This window comes from Erpetoichthys calabaricus, chromosome 14, assembly GCF_900747795.2.
Source record: "Erpetoichthys calabaricus chromosome 14, fErpCal1.3, whole genome shotgun sequence".
Classification (NCBI taxonomy): Eukaryota; Metazoa; Chordata; class Cladistia; order Polypteriformes; family Polypteridae; genus Erpetoichthys; species Erpetoichthys calabaricus.
Genome location: NC_041407.2, coordinates 81,795,373 through 81,813,750, shown reverse-complemented (window position 1 = coordinate 81,813,750; position 18,378 = coordinate 81,795,373). Strand labels below are relative to the sequence as shown.

The following is an 18,378-nucleotide window of genomic DNA, read 5'->3' as shown; positions in this document are numbered from 1 at the left end:
GATAATGGCTTCAGCCAAATAAGTAAATGTAAATGCCATTCTTAACAATGCTGCTCTGACACATTAACACTGGGGACTTTCAGCCAAAGACATTATTCATCAGGAGTGTGTCAAGAAACCCTACTGGGGCTCCTTTATACTAACAGCAATAGGCCTGCATAATGCAGCACTGAGACTGCCAAGTCAGAAGTTTTTCTTCTTAATTTTCTTCCGTTTTTGTCATTCTGGTATGTGTTTAGGCCATAGTGTGTATTTATTTATGTATTATTTAACAAGCTTCTTTAAGAAGCCAAATCTCCCCCTGCGGACAAATAAAGTGCTATCTGTTTTTCCTCAGATATCAAGAGTGACCCATTACATCATCTAAATAAAGACAACAGGCACTAACTAACAGGAGAACACACACCCATATCTGTCTGTGCCTTAGTCCATGGAAATACTAGACAATGTTTAAAGGACTATGCCAGGTAGGCGTCACAAAAAACAGAGTATAAACAAGAATCGTAATATAACTTGAAAGTAACAACATACACAATTGACCCGAATTAAATTTGTCATTACTAAGTTAAGAGTATTATAATAAAGTGTTTACTTAAGAAACGAAACTTTTTTTGACGGGCATTACATCAGCTAATAACTTCTGGGAACACTTGCTTAATACTTGCATAACTGGCGGAGTGACGCACTTTATTTATCACTACGTAAAAAGTTGTGTTCGCCGAGAGAAATACTGGCGTTACTGTTGGCCAATCGTATTTGCGCTTCCGCCCTTTGGCTCGCATGTCAGCCACACGCAGAGCAGCGGAGGTGGGCTTTACGAAATTTTGTCATGTGGGGTTTGGATGAGTTATTTGACAAAGCGCTGGAGTCACAGTGCCGGCTTTGTGTTCGAGGGATATACCACTTTTGATTTGTTATCGAGAAGCGGACACTTTCTTCAGCTCTTCACAGCACAGAGATGGCCGCCTTGTACGCCTGCACGAAGTGCCACCAAAGATACCCATTTGAGGCTCTTTCTCAGGGACAACAGTTATGCAAGGTAGGGAGGCCTGGGGACGACATTTAATCCAGCAACCCTCGTAAGCGGCATGCCCGCTAGAGCGCGCTGCGGTGCATGGGGTGGGCGGTTCCGGCCTTCCGAGTTAAGTTTCAGGTGCCAGAAGTACGTGGGAGAGCTGCCTGTGTAGTCGTGACGGGGGTGCAGTAGGGGATGAGGTTTACAAGACTCTGAACAGTTGTTGCTGGCTGACATTTGTCATTGTATTGTCCTCTAATGCTTATCGTTTTTGTCTTTATCAAGTCATGAAGGTTTTATGGGGCGTGATAATTTATTTAGTTGTGATTTCTTATATTTATAATTTTAAAAATATCCTTAGTGATTTTTGATAATGAACTTAATTTTAGAGCTACTTAGTCCATCTCGGGGACCCGAGGGGAGTTTCGTACTCTATTCACATGTACTGCCGGTAGTAGAGGTACACATTAAAAATTAACACGTAGTCGAAATAGGTGTTAAAATCGACGTTCATTTATTACTGAAACTAACATTCTATATCAGAGCAAGTTCGAAATGAATCCTATTAAACTTGATAGGATTGCGTGCTAGTTGCTTTTTCAAAAATGCTTAATTCAGATATCGTAATAATTCGGCTACATTTATAAACAGGGAAACTTATGTATAACAATAGTATATGTAGGCAAACATGCTTATTATGTTAGTCATCTATTTATATGTACCGTCAATTGGTCTCTGCCTTACGATAATGAAACAAAAAGCCATTATAGTAGATGAGTCACTTTATTATGGTGTAGACGTTCAGGTGTGTACCAGCCACAATGTGTTTCGTTTGGCGTCATAACTCCTAGTTGCGGGTAGATATACTTGGTTTGTCCCCAAGGGGAAATTAATACTTTAATGAAGGTCAATATATGTATATAATAATACTTATTATACTTAAATTTATTTACAGTATACATTTATTTATACTGTATATGTAAAACAAACAATAATACTGCTCTTGGTCACAGGCTTGCAGGTGGGTGTAAGATGCGGTCAGATCTGCTGTTGTATTTCAGGTTTATGGCATTCGAACAGAGCAAGTCTAGCTTGTTGTGTCCACAAATCCAACATGCTATTTGAAGTTTGTTCATTCTGATGTCGCCCAGGTTAAGTAAACTGCATTCTAGGGTCAGAATGAATGCTTCATTAGAATATTAGTACATAATCTATGATTTATGTTCCTCAGTTAAGTTTCACCACCCTGATTAATGTGTATTATCTTCTTAGGCAGTGATATGGAGAAATTCAGTCAGTATTTCAATGACTGGATAACACACTTAAAGCAGCACAGGTGTTTGTGCAGGTAGGATGTCTCTTAGTTGTGTTGATAAGTTCCTGACCAGAAATCTGGTAGGACATTAACATTAAAATTAAAGGAAAAGCGTTTACCTCCAAAATTACTAATATATTATAATTTGGGAGTCACAAATTGTATTGATGGTTACAAGTGCAGATGAGTCTTACATTTCACAGACATACAGGCCTTGAAGAAACAAAGTAAAAACAAATATATTCCAAGAATATTGATAAAATATCTGTTTATAAACTGTTTATAAAGTTGTTTTTTTTGATTGTATATTATACAATTGTGTATTTAGGAGAAACCATTAAAGTGTTCAGTTCAATTTGACATTTTGTTTTATTGACACATAAAAAGGTGTGGTGCATGCCAGTGACATCAAATTCAGTACATTATGGTACAAAAATATACAGAAGGAAGGAAAGATGCATCACTACAAGGTAGACAAAATATGTGTATTTTTCATTCTGTTGCTAATGGTTTTATTATTGTTCCCTGTATAGTATGAATGGTAAGGTTTGCTTGCTTTGTTAAGAAGTCTGCAATCAATTAAACTACACTGCCCTGGTGTGTGTGTGTGTGTATGTATGTGTGTTTTGGGGTGATACCAAACTGAAGACAAATACCATCCTACTCAATTAAAATGTATCCAGTTTAAAATAGGTTTATATAATGAATACAATTTCTGCAAGGTGCACTTTAAATGAAATGCATTAAGTACAGCAGCAGTATTGTCTTTATGATATTGTTCGAAAGGCCAAATCATGACTAAATTAAATTGGGAGTAATGTCAGTTGCTGTAGCCTTCATGAAAAACAATATATGAAAGGAGAAGGTGAATCAAAAATAATATTTAGGCAAAGATGAAAGGAATATATCTAAAACACTGTGGGTTATGGTAGTAAGGATGTAACCCATAGATTACTGATTAAAACAATATTATTTAATCAAGAAGATGAAGTATTTCAGCCTTTCCAAACATTGACTGGGAGGAGCCCCTCTTTGAAATAAGTGAAATGATGTTTATGCCCAATGGCTGTGCCCTCACCCGGTTAATCTCAAGGCCAAAATTGATATTACACTTCGTATTTTGTAATAAACAGAGAGTAAGAAAAAGAAATGGGTGATATTTTAAGAAACAGTGTTCATATTATGGTACGTAAACATAGTTTGATTTAAGTCTTTGAACCTGTTTAATTCCACACCTAGAATTTCCATAAAGCAGACAAGAAAATTAGAAATCACATAATGGGAAAATAAAAACATTTCTGGTGTAAATAATAGTTCTACGTAAGAGATATTTTGAAAACAGACCAAAATAAATACAAAAACAAGTAAAATGTAAGCGTAGAAGAAACAGGCTCAATGGATGAATAAAGATAAATTTAAAACAATAAAAGTTTACTCACCAGTTTATGCCTAGGGGAATACAAGGAATCAAAAACAAATCACCTGCACATTTAAAAGAAAAGTCTGATTATGTTCACCCTTTGTTGTTGTCATCTTGAATTTAAAGAACAAAGCAAACTCACCAAGCTAAAAATATCAAATTTTGAGCAAACAATTATAAACAAAACAGTTTGAATTATCTATAGAACCTTAGGTAGATCAGCTAGAACCTTAAACGGATGTAAAAGATCATAGCCACAAGCGCATATTTTATTTAATTGAATATGATGGTGCCTTTCACTGGTACAGACAATAACCAACGATTCTAGAATTCAGTGTGATTTGAAGAATAAGTAAATACAAAGAAAGTAGTAAATGCAGGAAGTTAGAAATGATTGTAGATTAGGTGGTCAAGAATTGATGCAGAAGGGATTGTCTGGTGCAAGGCAGACGTGACCACTTGTGTTTGTTTGTGTTGAGCTGTATGGCAATCTCATTTTCTTCTCGTGGACTTTTTCTCATAGTTGTAGAGAGCACAATGTGCATAAGTGAATGATCAAATGCTAGGGGTTGTCATACTTTAAAGTGAAAGATGACTGTGAAATGGTGCCATATTGTTGCATGTTCTTGGGCAGCCAATCATGGCAGATGTGCCTCTGCCAGTATGAAGATTGTGAAGGGGTAAATGGGAAAAATGCAGGACTGCAAGGGCAGAAAATGAAAGTGGTTACCCACAAAGATTTAATCCTTAGCTCCGTTTGCTCCACCCTGCCCTGATTATAGAAGAGTTTAGGCTCACAATACTGTTCCTGTGCTGTAAAGGCCCAATTCCAAAAGGCAGATGTTAAGGAATTGGTGTCCTTGTCATGACAGGCAGCTGCCATTACCCACACTAACATTACGTTTTTACCAAGATATTTTAACCACTAGCTTTAAAGCTGTTTTTCAATGGCAGGTCAGTCATGAAAATGCACAGGTAGTAATACACATATATGCTTTGGTAGCTGACAGTGAATCTACAAGTTAACTTAGGCAAAGCTGGACAATCATTTTTTTGCAGATTTAATAGTTTATATATTCATACTGAATTTTTCACTACAGTTTACACATGCACTTTATTGTTTGAAGATAAAGGAAACTTAACCTATGCCTGTGTTACTCTGTCTGACCACTGTAATAAAAAATGTGAGTTTTGACTTCCTTGGCCATGGAAAAAAAGTGACAGGAGAAAGTATCTTATATCTTTGCTTTTACCATACTCCCTGATTCCATTACAGTTTTTTTAAGGCAAACAAACTTCTAAGAATGCAGTATGTTCAGTAGTAGAGGAATACCAGATACAAATGTCACCACCAAAGATCCTGTTGCAGTCCTTTCAGTTGGTAAGTATTATTGCAGGTTATGAGCAAAAAACTCAAAGTTGTGGAAAATAAAGTGTTGTCTTAAACTCAGAAGATCTTATGTGTAAATGATATAGGGAGATACATGAAGGAAAACAAGAGAAGAAATAATCTTATTATGAAAAAGAAAAAAGTAATGACATTTTTCATATCAAAACAACATAATGTCCTTCCTAGGCTTCTTCTATTTCAAAGCATCCCCATATACATTAACAAATCATTTTTGTTTTTAAATTAGATTCAATCATAACTTCATTTATTTGTAATTAAAAACATCCATGCATCCAAAGGGCAACTCTACAATGACCTAAAGCAGAAAGTGGAATGGCTCTACCTAACTTTTTAATTTTATGAATGGACGGCAAATATACAAGCTATAAAAACCTATACATTGACACAAATAGATGAACACACACAGGCTAGGTCTGCAATAGAAATGAATTCCTGCAATACTTCTTTATATTCCTTGCTTTGTGCCCCAGTAAATACAAGTTATCATCAATATGTTAACAACACCATTGTGCTTCATTCACTCAGAATGTGGAACCAATGTAGGAAGCACTTCAAGATAGAGAAGATTTTTATCTGTAGCACCACTACATGAACACCACCTTTTTCCACCCTCTCAAACTTACACAGTTTTTAATGTTTGGAAAATGTACTGGATTAAATCACTTAGAGATTTGTACATAAATAATCATTTTTGCATCCTACAAACAATTACACTCCAAATTTAGCTTCCCATCAACACAATTTTTCCACTATTTCTAAATTAGAAACTTTGCTAAACAAAATGCCCAAATCTGTATAATGTTAGATATTGTGAAGTAATAAATTCATTTGTAAGATAATAATAATAATAATTATCAGTATTTAAATACAAAAATGTGATATTCAGCAATGTGAAGTACATTTAAAATATGAATGAGTAATAAGGGGTATATAGCATTTTTTTTCACAAAATGCTCAAAAAAGTCAAAATCTATGTGCTGGTGCAGCTGAGGGTAGTAATTGTAACTTCTCTCTCAAAGTCACAGAAACAATAGCTGACACTCAAAAGCAATAGAGAAAATGTTACTGGTCATGTGCCCCAGTTTGCTAGTCTGAGCTCTGTAGAACTGTAGATCAGAATCAAAGATACATTAGTCAAGTCATTTCAGTGTGCAAGATCTCTGCAGAACAGTGTGGTAAACAAAGTAACAAAACACATTGTATGAATCAAAATGAATAATACAAACAGTTTACTTGATGGCTTTGAATCACAAATATATGCAATTGTGGTCAATTAAAAATAAGTATGGAGAAGCCAGCCATGTAAAAGTCATTTAACTTCTTTAGACAGTGAGTGTGAGTGCACCGATCATAAGGCTCTTCTTGTTTAGACAGAAAATTGGTGTAATGTCAGTGTTTAAAGTTTAAGTCATGTAATGACTCTTTAATTCCAAATTCTTGTTTTTCACAGACTAAATATTTTACCCAACAGAACAATGCACAAGGACAGTACAGGAGATATTGACTCCCTTACTTTTATTGTCAGAGGAAACACAGAAAAAAGTAAAAGACAGGCAGCTTGTATTAAAGGGGGGCTTTCTTTATTCATTACTAGCAGGGATACCCGGTCTTACCCAGGGGGTGGAATATACAGTAGTGCAGGTGCAGTCATTAAATATGTATTTTACACTGGTGAATTTTAGGCTCCAAACCAAAATTTCACTGAAATGTGAGGAGCAACTTTTCATACCCATGCCATGTCCCACATATGCCTGGGGCACTTCCCCAGTAAAGTGCAAGAGTAATCACTAAAGAAAGTTCTCCAAGGGGAAAAATTTCAGAATGAAAATAGCTTGTGGTCTTCCTCCTACTCAGATAGGTAAATTATGCAAAATGTGGCAGAGATTGGTTCAATGGTATGAATTTTCACATTGGAAAAACACATATTCAAGCTTAATATACAGTAATCCCTCCTCCATTGCGGGGGTTGCATTCCAGACCCCCCCGCGAAAGGTGAAAATCCGCGAAGTAGAAACCATATGTTTATATGGTTATTTTTATATTGTCATGCTTGGGTCACAGATTTGCACAGAAACACAGGAGGTTGTAGAGAGACAGGAACGTTATTCAAACACTGCAAACAAACATTTGTCTCTTTTTCAAAAGTTTAAACTGTGCTCCATGACAAGACAGAGATGACAGTTCCGTCTCACCATTAAAAGAATGCAAACATATCTTCCTCTTCAAAGGAGTGCGCGTCAGAGAGAGAGAGAGAGAGAAAAGCAGTCAAAAATCAATAGGGCTGTTTGGCTTTTAAGTATGCAAAGCACCGCCGGACAAAGTAGCTGCAAGGAAGGGAACAAGCATTTTTCAGCATTTTTTAGAGGAGCGTTCGTATCTTCTAGGCCAGTATGCGAACAGCCCCTCTGCTCAAACCCCCTCTGTCAGAGCGAGAGAGAGAGAGAGCGAACGAGCGCGAGCAAACAATCAAAAATCAATACGTGCTGTTTGATCTTTTAAGTATGCGAAGCACCATGCAGGAAGCATATAGCTTGCAAAGCAGCCACATGTAAGCCCAGCAAAGATGGGAGCACTGTGAAGGTAATCTTTCAGCGTTTCTTGAGGAGTGGCAGTGTCCTCTAGGGGTGCGAACAGCCCCCGTGCTCACAATATATTTGAGGAGTTTTATTTAATACATAATACACGCTGTGGTTCGGTAGCTTCTCAGCCATCTGCCAATAGCGTCCCTTGTATGAAATCAACTGGGCAAACCAACTGAGGAAGCGTGTACCAGAAATTAAAAGACCCATTGTCCGCAGAAATCCGCGAACCAGCAAAAAATCCGCGATATATATTTAAATATGCTTACATATAAAATCCGCGATCGAGTGAAGCCGCGAAAGTCGAAGCGCGATATAGCGAGGGATTACTGTAGTAGCAAGAAAACTACTGTGGGTGCACAAAATGAACACTCAAACTCTGCCTAAGCTGGTATGAAATCCAATATTTATTTTGTGCCTTGGAACTTAGCTGTCTTCACAAAGTTATATGATAATGTAAATGATGAGGGAATACTTCAGACTGGTGCTGAATCTTAACACATGCCAGAGTTTTAATTTAAAATGTTTGAACTTATTACTATATGTATTCAGTTATGTATTTGTTCAAAGTGAGTGAAAACAGAGTGTTTTTTATTTTCTGATAAATCCTCCAAAGGTATATAGAACATCCCCATCTAAATTTAGGACATTCTTATGTGCACTTTTAATGAATTTTGAATTATATCCTAACTAAAAACATCTTCAAAAAACATGTACCATTAATATTTTTGATGAGTACATGTCATATAAATTCTGCACAGTTGAATTTAGTATCTTGGTCTCAGACCCATTCATAGTCACTGTTGTGTAGAGTTTGCACATTGTCGACCTATATGTGTGTGTGTGTTTATTTGTTTTTTGTTTTTTTCCCTGGATGTTTAGTTTTTCCTCCCACACCCCAAAGACATACTTCCTAGGTTGATTTGCAGATTTCAAGCTATTAGAATGGGTATGTAATGGACCTCTACCCTGGCCCGGGTTTAACCCTGCCTTCTACCCAAGTATACAACTGTAAGCCTAGAAAAAATAAATGAGAAGGTAGATGTAAGATAAAATATTGTGGTCTCTGGCTTTGTGAAAAGTGGAGAGAAGTTTCCAGACACTAGCCATATTAGCAGCAAATGAAAACTTAGCAACTGTAAATATGACATCAAATAAAACAGGAACAGCTTGTTCTGTAAATGTAGCTAAAACATTAATGGTTAGCACATGTGATGCCATGGTTATCACTGCCTCACAGTTTGAGTCCTGCATGTGCGGAGTACACATTTTCGACATCTATGTATGAATCTTTTTTTCAAGTATTGCAATTTCTTATGTAGTTGCCAGTAAAAACAGCAAACAGCCTTTTAACCGGAGGGTAAAAAATTTCATGATTCTAGTGGTGCAAGTGGTGAGCTGATGCTTAATGTTAAGCAGCCACTGAGGATGGACTCCACTGTGCTGCTGTAGACATTGGTGAGTCTTGCGATAAAGGAAAAACGTTGTTCAGCCATCTTGATGATATCCGAGATGCACTGTGCCTAACTATAGTCATTTTTGATCATCACTCCAAGACATTTAAAGCTGCTGACTCTCCACAGCCATACCGTCTGATGTAGATGGAATTATGGTCTGCACCCTGCTTCCTGATATCTATGCTAGTTCTTTGGTGTTTCAGACATTAAGGGAGGGATTGTTGTTCTTGCACTAGTCAGAAGGAAAGTCTCCATATGGCTAGTAATCATGCCTGTGCCGGCGGTGTCATTGGCTCATTTAATGATGGAGTTAGAACTGTGTGTGGCCACATTGGCTTAGGTGAACAAGAAGTATAGCAGTGAACTTGGCATATCCTGTTGATGCCCATGTTGAGGATCAATTTGAAGAAAGTAATGTTGCCATTCTGTATACTGAGGCCTATGAGCTAGGATGTCCAAAATCCAAGTGCCAAGTTTGGAAACTTGGTGATCAGGTTTGATAGAATAAAATAAAATTAAATGCTGTGCTATAGTCTGTAAAATTTACTCTTGTCTAGCGGTTTTTATTACCTAAGTATGCCAGGGCAGTAAAAATTTAAAGGGATCGTCTGTAGAGTAGTTGTGGTCATAAGCAAACTAGAGATGGATCATATTCTCTGGAATATAACATTTAATGTGTCAGTTTGTCAAAGCATTTTGTAAATAATTTCAGTGAAATGTTAACAATGTCCATTAAAAACTGTAAAAAAATTGATCTCATGTTAAAACTGTTATTTGACATAGTTCAATTTTCAAATAGCAATAGCTGTGATTTCAATTAGGGTAGTTCTAGGCGGTATGACCAAAATTCTATATCACGGTATTTTTCAAAATTATACCGGTTTCATGGTATTTTTTTCCCATGCATGAGTGGATGTTAACCACATTTTCCACTGCAATTACTGGCTAAGAATAACCTATTCCACAGTCATGAGAATTGTACATTGTACAAAAAAACATTTTAATGTGCACGCAAGTATTAATACAGGTTTGCATAGCCTCATAAAGTGATAGTTTTCAAGGGGGTGGCACTAATGAAGAGAAGGCATCACATTGCATGACAGATGCAGTCAAAATATAGAGCCTTTTTATTGAACAATGTTTGCAAACAACTTGAGACTAAAATTTTGACAACTTATTTTCAACCATCCAAAGAGGCATTTAGACTTAGTAAAATATCCAGAGGTACTTGTCAAAAGTTGTATTGCACTGAACATGTCTTAGAAAAGGAATAAATAGTAAATATTTTTTGTAAACCAACTACACTTTGTTAATGTTAACAATCTCTGTCCACTGACACGTTAAAGTGACTTTTTAAACTATTTTACCATCATTAAACTGCATGATATTTAAACTAATAAATAATAACAATAAAATACAGTAAATAATAGTGCAACTTCCAGTAATAATACAATTACTTCCAAGACTTCAAGCCCAGGTGCATTACACAGTATTCACCAAATTAAAATAAAATTAAAAACAAGTGCAACTTGGTGATGACATCTTTACCAAATGAACCATCATTAAGGCAAACTGAATTCATATGGACATTGCTTCAAGCTAAGCTATATACATAAATAATAAAACTGCAACTTGCATTTATAATGCTATTTGTGGTATAGCCCTACGGAAGCGTATCAGGGCCACGGGGAAGAAAAAAAAAACTATGTCGAGAATAAAGTCGACATTTCCACTTCATTCTCATAGTTTATTTTGTCATTAAAGTAGAATGTTGTAAACTAAACTTCATCCTAAAATCAATGTTTAATTTACAAGATTTTCTCAGACACCGTCATAAGTTAATGTAGCACATTAAATGCTTTGTGTTAAGTGTTCCCCGACACAGTTGTTAATCGCCACGCGCTTCTTAAACTGACTTCCTCTTGCACTAAGAGGAGGCGCATGCAGTGATTGCCGCACAGAATACATTCACTTTGTGATATTCCTGCTCTCTGAAAATGTAGAATGCTAAGATAAATTTTCATGATGAAATGCATTAAAGCAGGTATTAAACATGCACGGTAGTGCTGCTCCCTTGCAGTAAGGGGTCCCCAGGTGTACGTGTAGAGAACTTTATGGCAGGTGTGACGAGGCTCCAAAAAACTGGATGTATGAGTGGGTATCGCACAGGTTTAACTTAAATATTGTGTAAATATTGGGTTTGTGATTTGGTGGTCGAAGACATGAACACAGAATTCAGTGGATGTTCTTCTGAGCGGACTTTCTTTATTGCATGCGTGCTGTCTCTGTCTGACGTAGCTAACTCCCAGTTCCTATCCTTCCTTTTTCTTTCTCCACATAACCAGTCACCACACAATAAACATCTTTGTGAAATTAAAACAAGTTATAAACTTAGACCACGAAGCGTTCAGAACTTTAAAAAAATCTTTCAATATACAGTACTGTGCAAAAGTTTTAGGCAGGTGTGAAAAAATGCTGTAAACAAAGAATGCTTTCAAAAATATAAATAATGATTGTTTATTGTTATCAATTTACAAAATGCAAAGTGAGCGAACAAAAGAAAAATCTAAATCAAATCAATATTTGGTGTTAACTACCTTTTGCTTTCAAACCAGTATCAATTCTTATAGGTACACTTGCACAAAGTCAGGGATTTTGTAGGATTCTAGTCAGGTGTATGATCAACCAGTTATACCAAACAGGTGCTAATGATCATCAATGTCACACGTTGGTTGAAACACAGTCATTAACTGAAACAGAAACAGCTGTGTAGGAGGCTTAAAACTGGGTGAGGAACAGCCAAACTCTGCTACCAAGGTGAGGTTGTGGAAGACAGTTTCATGTCATGGCAAGATTGAGCACAGCAACAAGACACAAGGTAATTATACTGCATCAGCAAGTTCTCTCCCAGACAAAGATTTCAAAGCAGACTGGGGTTTCAAGATGTGCTGTTCAAGCTCTTTTGAAGAAGCACAAAGAAACGGGCAACGCTGAGGATCGTAGACGCAGTGGTCGGTCAAGGAAACTTAGTGCAGCAGATGAAAGACACATCAAGCTTATTACCCTTCGAAATCGGAAGATGTCCAGCAGTGCCATCAGCTCAAAACTGGCAGAAACCAGTGGGACCCAGGTACACTCATCTACTGTCCGGAGAAGTCTCTCCAGAAATGGTCTTCATGGAAGAGTTGCAGCCAAAAAGCCATACCTCCGACGTGGAAACAAGGCCAAGCGACTCAAGTATGCACGAAAACATAGGAACTGGGGTGCAGAAAAATGGCAGCAGATGCTCTGGACTAATGAGATAAAATTTGAAATATTTGGCTGTAGCAGAAGGCAGTTTGTTCGTCGAAGGGCTGGACAGCGGTACAATAATGAGTGTCTGCAGGCAACAGTGAAGCATGGTGGAGGTTCCTTGAACGTTTGGGGCTGCATTTCTGCAAATGGAGTTGGAGATTTGGTCAGGATTAATGGTGTTCTCAATGCTGAGAAATACAGGCAGATACTAATCCATCATGCAATACCATCAGGGAGGCGTATGATTGGCCCCAAATTTATTCTGCAGCAGGACAACGACCCCAAACATACAGCCAAAGTCATTAAGAACTATCTTCAGCGTAAAGAAGAAAAAAAAGTCCTGGAAGTGATGGTATGGCCCCCACAGAGCCCTGATCTCAACATCATCGAGTGTGTCTGGGATTGTATGAAGAGACCGAAGGATGTGAGGAAGCCTACATCCACAGAAGTTCTGTGGTTAGTTGTCCAAGATGTTTGGAACAACCTACCAGCCGAGTTCCTTCAAAAACTGTGTGCATGTGTACGTAGAAGAATTGATGCTGTTTTAAAGGCAAAGGGTGGTCACACCAAATATTGATTTGATTTTGATTTCTCTTTTGTTCATTCACTGCATTTTGTTGATTGATGAAAATAAATGATTAACACTTCCATTTTTGAAAGCATTCTTTGTTTACAGCATTTTTTCACACCTGCTTAAAACTTTTGCACAGTACTGTACATGTTTAATTATGCCATCCATTCAGGGTTACGCCCATCCCAGCAAGAATTGTGTGCAAGGAGGCAGGAGCAAATCCTGAACAGGGCGCCAGCACATCGCAGGGTGAATACGAGCAATACATACACTAGCAGGGTCAATATAGCATAACAAAACCCCACATCCTAATTGACTTTGAAAAAAATTGAAGCACACCGAGTAAACCCACCAGAAAAACATGCAAATTCAAGGCAGAGAACACCCGGGACCCCCTTGCTGCGACGCCACCATGCCCCCACGTGATTTAATGCATTTCGTCATGAAAGTGGTATCAAGTATTTATCTTAGCATTCAAAATACCCAGAGAGCAGGATTATCATGAAGTGAATGTATTCTGTGTGGTGATCACTGACTGCGCCTCCTCTCCGTGCAAGAGGATGTCAGTTTAAGAAGTGCGTAGCGATTAACATGGCTCGGGGAACACTCAACACAAAGCATTTAATGTGCTTCATAACTTATGAAGGGGTTTGAGAAAATCTAGTAAATTAAATATTCATTTTAAGATGAAGTTTAGTTTACGATGTTCTACTTTAATGACAAATTACGAGAATAAAGTCAACATGTCGACATTAATCTCGACATAAACGGCGAGAATAAAGTAGAAATGTCGAGAGTAAAGTCGACATGTCGACTTTATTCTCGTCATAAGCGTCGAGATTAAAGTGGAAATGTCGAGAATAAATTCAACATGTCGTCACACTATTACACAGTACCCAGGTACATTACACAGTATTGAAAAGGAAAAAAAAACAAGTACAACTTGGCTTGCAATATTATCCAGTAGTATAGAAAAAAGGAGCGCCGCAGGGGACTGTACTTTCTCCAGTCCTGTTCAGCCTATATACTGTACATCGGACTTCCAATACAACTCGGAGTCCTGCACGTGCAAAAGTTAGCTGACAACACTGCTATCATGGGCTGCAGGAGGAGGAGTGTAGGAACCTAATCAAGTACTTTGTTAAATGGTGTGACTCAAACCACCTACAACTGAACACCAGCAAAACCAAGGAGCTGGCGGTGGATTTTAGAAGGCCCAGGCCCCTCATGGTCCCAGTGATCATCAGAGGCGACTGTGTGCAGAGGGTGCAGACCTATAAATACCTGGGAATGCAGCTGGATGATAAATTGGACTGGACTGCCAATACTGATGCTCTGTGCAAGAAAGGACAGAGCCGACTATACTTTCTTAGAAGGCTGGCGTCCTTCAACATCTGCAATAAGATGCCTCAGATGTTCTATCAGATGGTTGTGGTGAGTGCCGTCTTCACCACGGTGGTATGCTGGGTAGGCAGCATTAAGAAGAGGGACGCCTCACGCCTGGACAAACTGTGAGGAAGGCAGGCTCTGTTGTAGGCACGGAGCTGGACAATTTGACGTCTGTGGCAGAGCGACGGGCGCTGATCAGGCTCCTGTCAATCATGGAGAATCCACTGCATCCACTGAACAGTATTCTCTCCAGACAGAGGAGCAGCTTCAGCGACAGACTGCTGTCACTTTCCTGCTCCACTGACAGACTGAGGAGATCGTTCCTCCCCCACACTATGCGACTCTTCAGTTCCACCCGGTAGAGTAAATGCTAACATTATACAAAGTTACTGTCTGTATACCTGCATTTTTATCACTCTTTAATTCAGCGTTTCTCAACCTTTAAGTATTTGCGACCCGAGTTTTCATAACAGTTTTAATCACGCCCTCTCACATTTTTTTGAAAGGAGCCCACTAATACCAATTTATTCTTTTTTAATTAAAGATATATCATAGAGGCATATTTTATTATACCTACTTAACTTGTATCGACATTTATCTAACTCTATATTTATTTGTCTAGTATCAGAATGAAGTTTAAGTTAATTTGTTTTTGGTTTCAATAGATGTATTTTTCATATTTTTGATTCTTGTTTTCTTTTTTTCACATCTTCGCGCCCCCTTTTTTGTTACTTTGGGCGTGCCCCACAGTTTGAGAACCACTGGTTTAATTTAATATTGTTTTTTTGTCAGTATGCTGCTGCTGGAGTATGTGAATTTCCCCTTGGGGATTAATAAAGTATCTATATATCTATCTTCACATATTTGAACATAATGGTCTACATCTGACCTTTTAAAACCAAAGTATTTCCAGACAACAGTCACGGGTCCTTTTCAGTGTCATCCACCATGTTCAACTTTATTGTCTGCTGCAGCTTCAGTTTCAGAATGTTCTTTGTCCATTTTCACCGTTCAATACCTCCACTAACGCATGTACTCCGTTGCATGTGTATTTAGTGGTGCAGCAGTGAAAAAGGTCCCCTCTTAAACAGTTTCCCACTGCGCCACGTTCCGAATATTGTTTAGGCTATTTAAACTGGTGTTGCGGTATAAGAAAAATCCATATCATTACAAAAATGAAAAAAGTTTTTTGGTATGAACCGGTATACCGCCCAGCACTAAATTAGGGTATATGTTATAAAGAAATTCAACACTCAGTGTCTAGTTTTTCACTTTTTTCACATCAATTCTGCCTGTTGGAGGGCTAATGCATTGAATGTATGTATACAGCCTAATATCAACAAAACATGCACTGCCTACAGAGGAGTTTAACTTGAATTAGCAAAAAAAAAAAGCACAATGTGTCACAGTAAAATTCTGATAGTTTCATTAGGTACTAGTATAATGTATGTGTATATAGACTTTTAAAACTGAAACATATTTTTAAACAAATAAAAAAAATATTGATTAATTGTGCAAAAAAAAATACATAACATTTTTTATAAATATACATAAACACTCTTTGCACTTTCAACCCAAACCCACCCCAAAATTCATAACAACAAACTAAAACCCTATAACTAATGCATAACTTTTAACAATGAAATAATTGCAGTCCGGGATGAAAAGTGCTTATTCTGAAGTTTGTCAGAAAGAATCACTACATCTGGTAAAGAATTAAATTTTTTTCTACCATGATATCCTCTACTCAAATGGATTAAAGTGAGTTTTTTTTTCTCACTTCCGCTGTTGCTGACACTAACAAAACACAAGACAAAGTACGATTTTATAGTCCCAAATAATGTTACCTGTCAAAAACAGGTAATAGAATACATTTAAAAATATTTGCTATCTTGTCCTACATGTTCCTTCAGTGTCTGAACATCTGTTGATGAGCACTCCCTATCTCAGGAGCATTCTCATAGAGCCTGCTTCTCAGACTCTGTCATTTCAAAGTGCCTTGCTTGCCCCCATCCATTTTTATACTTCCTGTCTTTGAAGGCGACCCTCAGCGTGTCTTCTATGCCTTTACTTCTTCTCGCGTGTCTTACACTCTCAATTTCTTTTTCAATCATGTGACAAAGCCATACTGACTAGGCCAATTATGCTTATGGTCTGGACACACACACGCACACACAGATCTTAGTTTTTTATTGCATAGTAGATTGGATGTACCATACCTCCCCTTCACCACACAAGAGCTGCTCTATAAATTTAAACCAATTTATTACACATAATATGCACCATGGTGCAATGGATAGCATACCTTTTCATTTCCTCTGGCTTGTATAATAGATCTCTTAAAAATCTAGCACACACCTTACCTGTAACCTAGTCTGTCACACAGTGTTCAGCATTTACATTTACAACTATTATCAAAAATAAATAAATAAATAGCACGACCTCCATCACAGTGCTTTTCAAGTTATGTTACAAAGTCAGTATGCTGTTGACTCTGATGCGCATTGATGAATGGGATCAATTGTTTGATTTATTAAGCCTCTGTTCAGTGATTGATTTGCTGTTTATTTTATGTGGAAAAGGTATTTGATATACTGTACTGTTGAACTCATTATTATAAGTATTTATTCATACTCATTTATTTTTTGGACGTTGTATTGGGGTTTACTCCTTTGATAGGATTTATTGCTGCTTCTGAGTTTTACTGTTCTGTTGTGAGGATAGCTATAATAATTGCATAAAAGTGTTGTTTAAATACATTGATGTAACAATTTCATCATTTGATTCTTTACATGTAGAACTAAGTAAAGTAAGAAAAAGAAGATAATCACCTTTTAAAATACGCCCGAACACTTTACCCAGACTGGCTATTTTACAGACATAGAGTCCCTTAAAAGACCACTTTATGCCACCCACAAAGACCGAGAAGAATAAATAATGGGGTACTGCAGGACATTTCATAGGATAGAATGTTTGTCTCAGTTAGAAACATTAAACAATTAAGTAGTTTCGAGATAACACCTTGTGTGTTGTGTGTTTCTTTTCTAGGATTGTCGTAATGCGCATCCTGTGGTAAAGTGCACTTATTGTAGAATGGAGTTTCAACAAGAAAGGTATTTTTTTATTATGACATAAATGATAATGTGTTTATTTACTGGTCCTCTATTACTGATGTCATGTATAAAAAACTTCTTAATTATAAATTGCTCCCGCACACTTGCTGTAGTTTACTGTATATCAGTGATTGTTACCAGTGGTAACACCGCCTCTCCCAGTAGGACTTAAACACACTGAGCTGAACAAGGCATGTCTCAAGGGAGTAGTGCTTGTTGAAAAATAATTGCTATTCAGTACTTTCTTTAAGCAAGAAGCGAATTGTTTTGTTTGTTAAGGTTAGAATTTAACAGCAGGTAAACATATTTTAACAACATTTTTAAAGTTTCCAGCCCATTAAAAGAAAATCTGGCTTTCATAATGTTTTTAACACTAGAAAGTCTTTCAGCTCGGCAAGTATACATAAAGTAAACAATAACACATCAAAGTGTTTACATTTTTTTAATAGTTAAAGGAAATTTATGTCCAAGAAACTTGCAGTAAAGCTGGCTATTAGCTTTATGTAACTGATAGCACTACATAAAATAACTTAATTATCTAAAGATGTTTATTTATTTATTTTCTTTCTTTTTTACTTGTAGCAAAACAAACACCATCTGCCGTAAATGCACCCATAATGTCAAAACCTATGGAACGGTAAGTGACTGCTTAAAGTGAAATGAATATAAGAAAAATATGCATACAGAATAAATTTAAATTTTGTGTACTTAATGTGTAATATTTTTTAAATAAGTTGCTTTTTTTTAAAGCAAATCTTTTCCCACTTCTTGAATTTTATTATACAAAGTGATGTCTCACACCCTTTTAACATGA

General features: G+C 37.1%; 1 protein-coding gene across 2 annotated transcripts in view; it reads left to right on the top strand.

Moving 5' to 3' along the window:
- The first annotated feature begins 813 nt into the window (after positions 1–813).
- The window catches only part of LOC114664578 (protein FAM76A-like), a 35,637-nt gene continuing 18,072 nt past the window's right edge, over positions 814–18,378 (top strand). For both annotated transcript variants that reach the window (XR_003718273.2, XM_028818746.2), the window contains exons 1-3: positions 814–1,039; positions 17,500–17,564; positions 18,147–18,201. Coding sequence is in view for 1 of the 2 variants with exons in the window: in XM_028818746.2 (XP_028674579.1) it covers positions 959–1,039; positions 17,500–17,564; positions 18,147–18,201 (201 nt within the window). In the remaining variant the exon portion in view is untranslated. The remainder of the gene's footprint in view (positions 1,040–17,499; positions 17,565–18,146; positions 18,202–18,378) is intronic.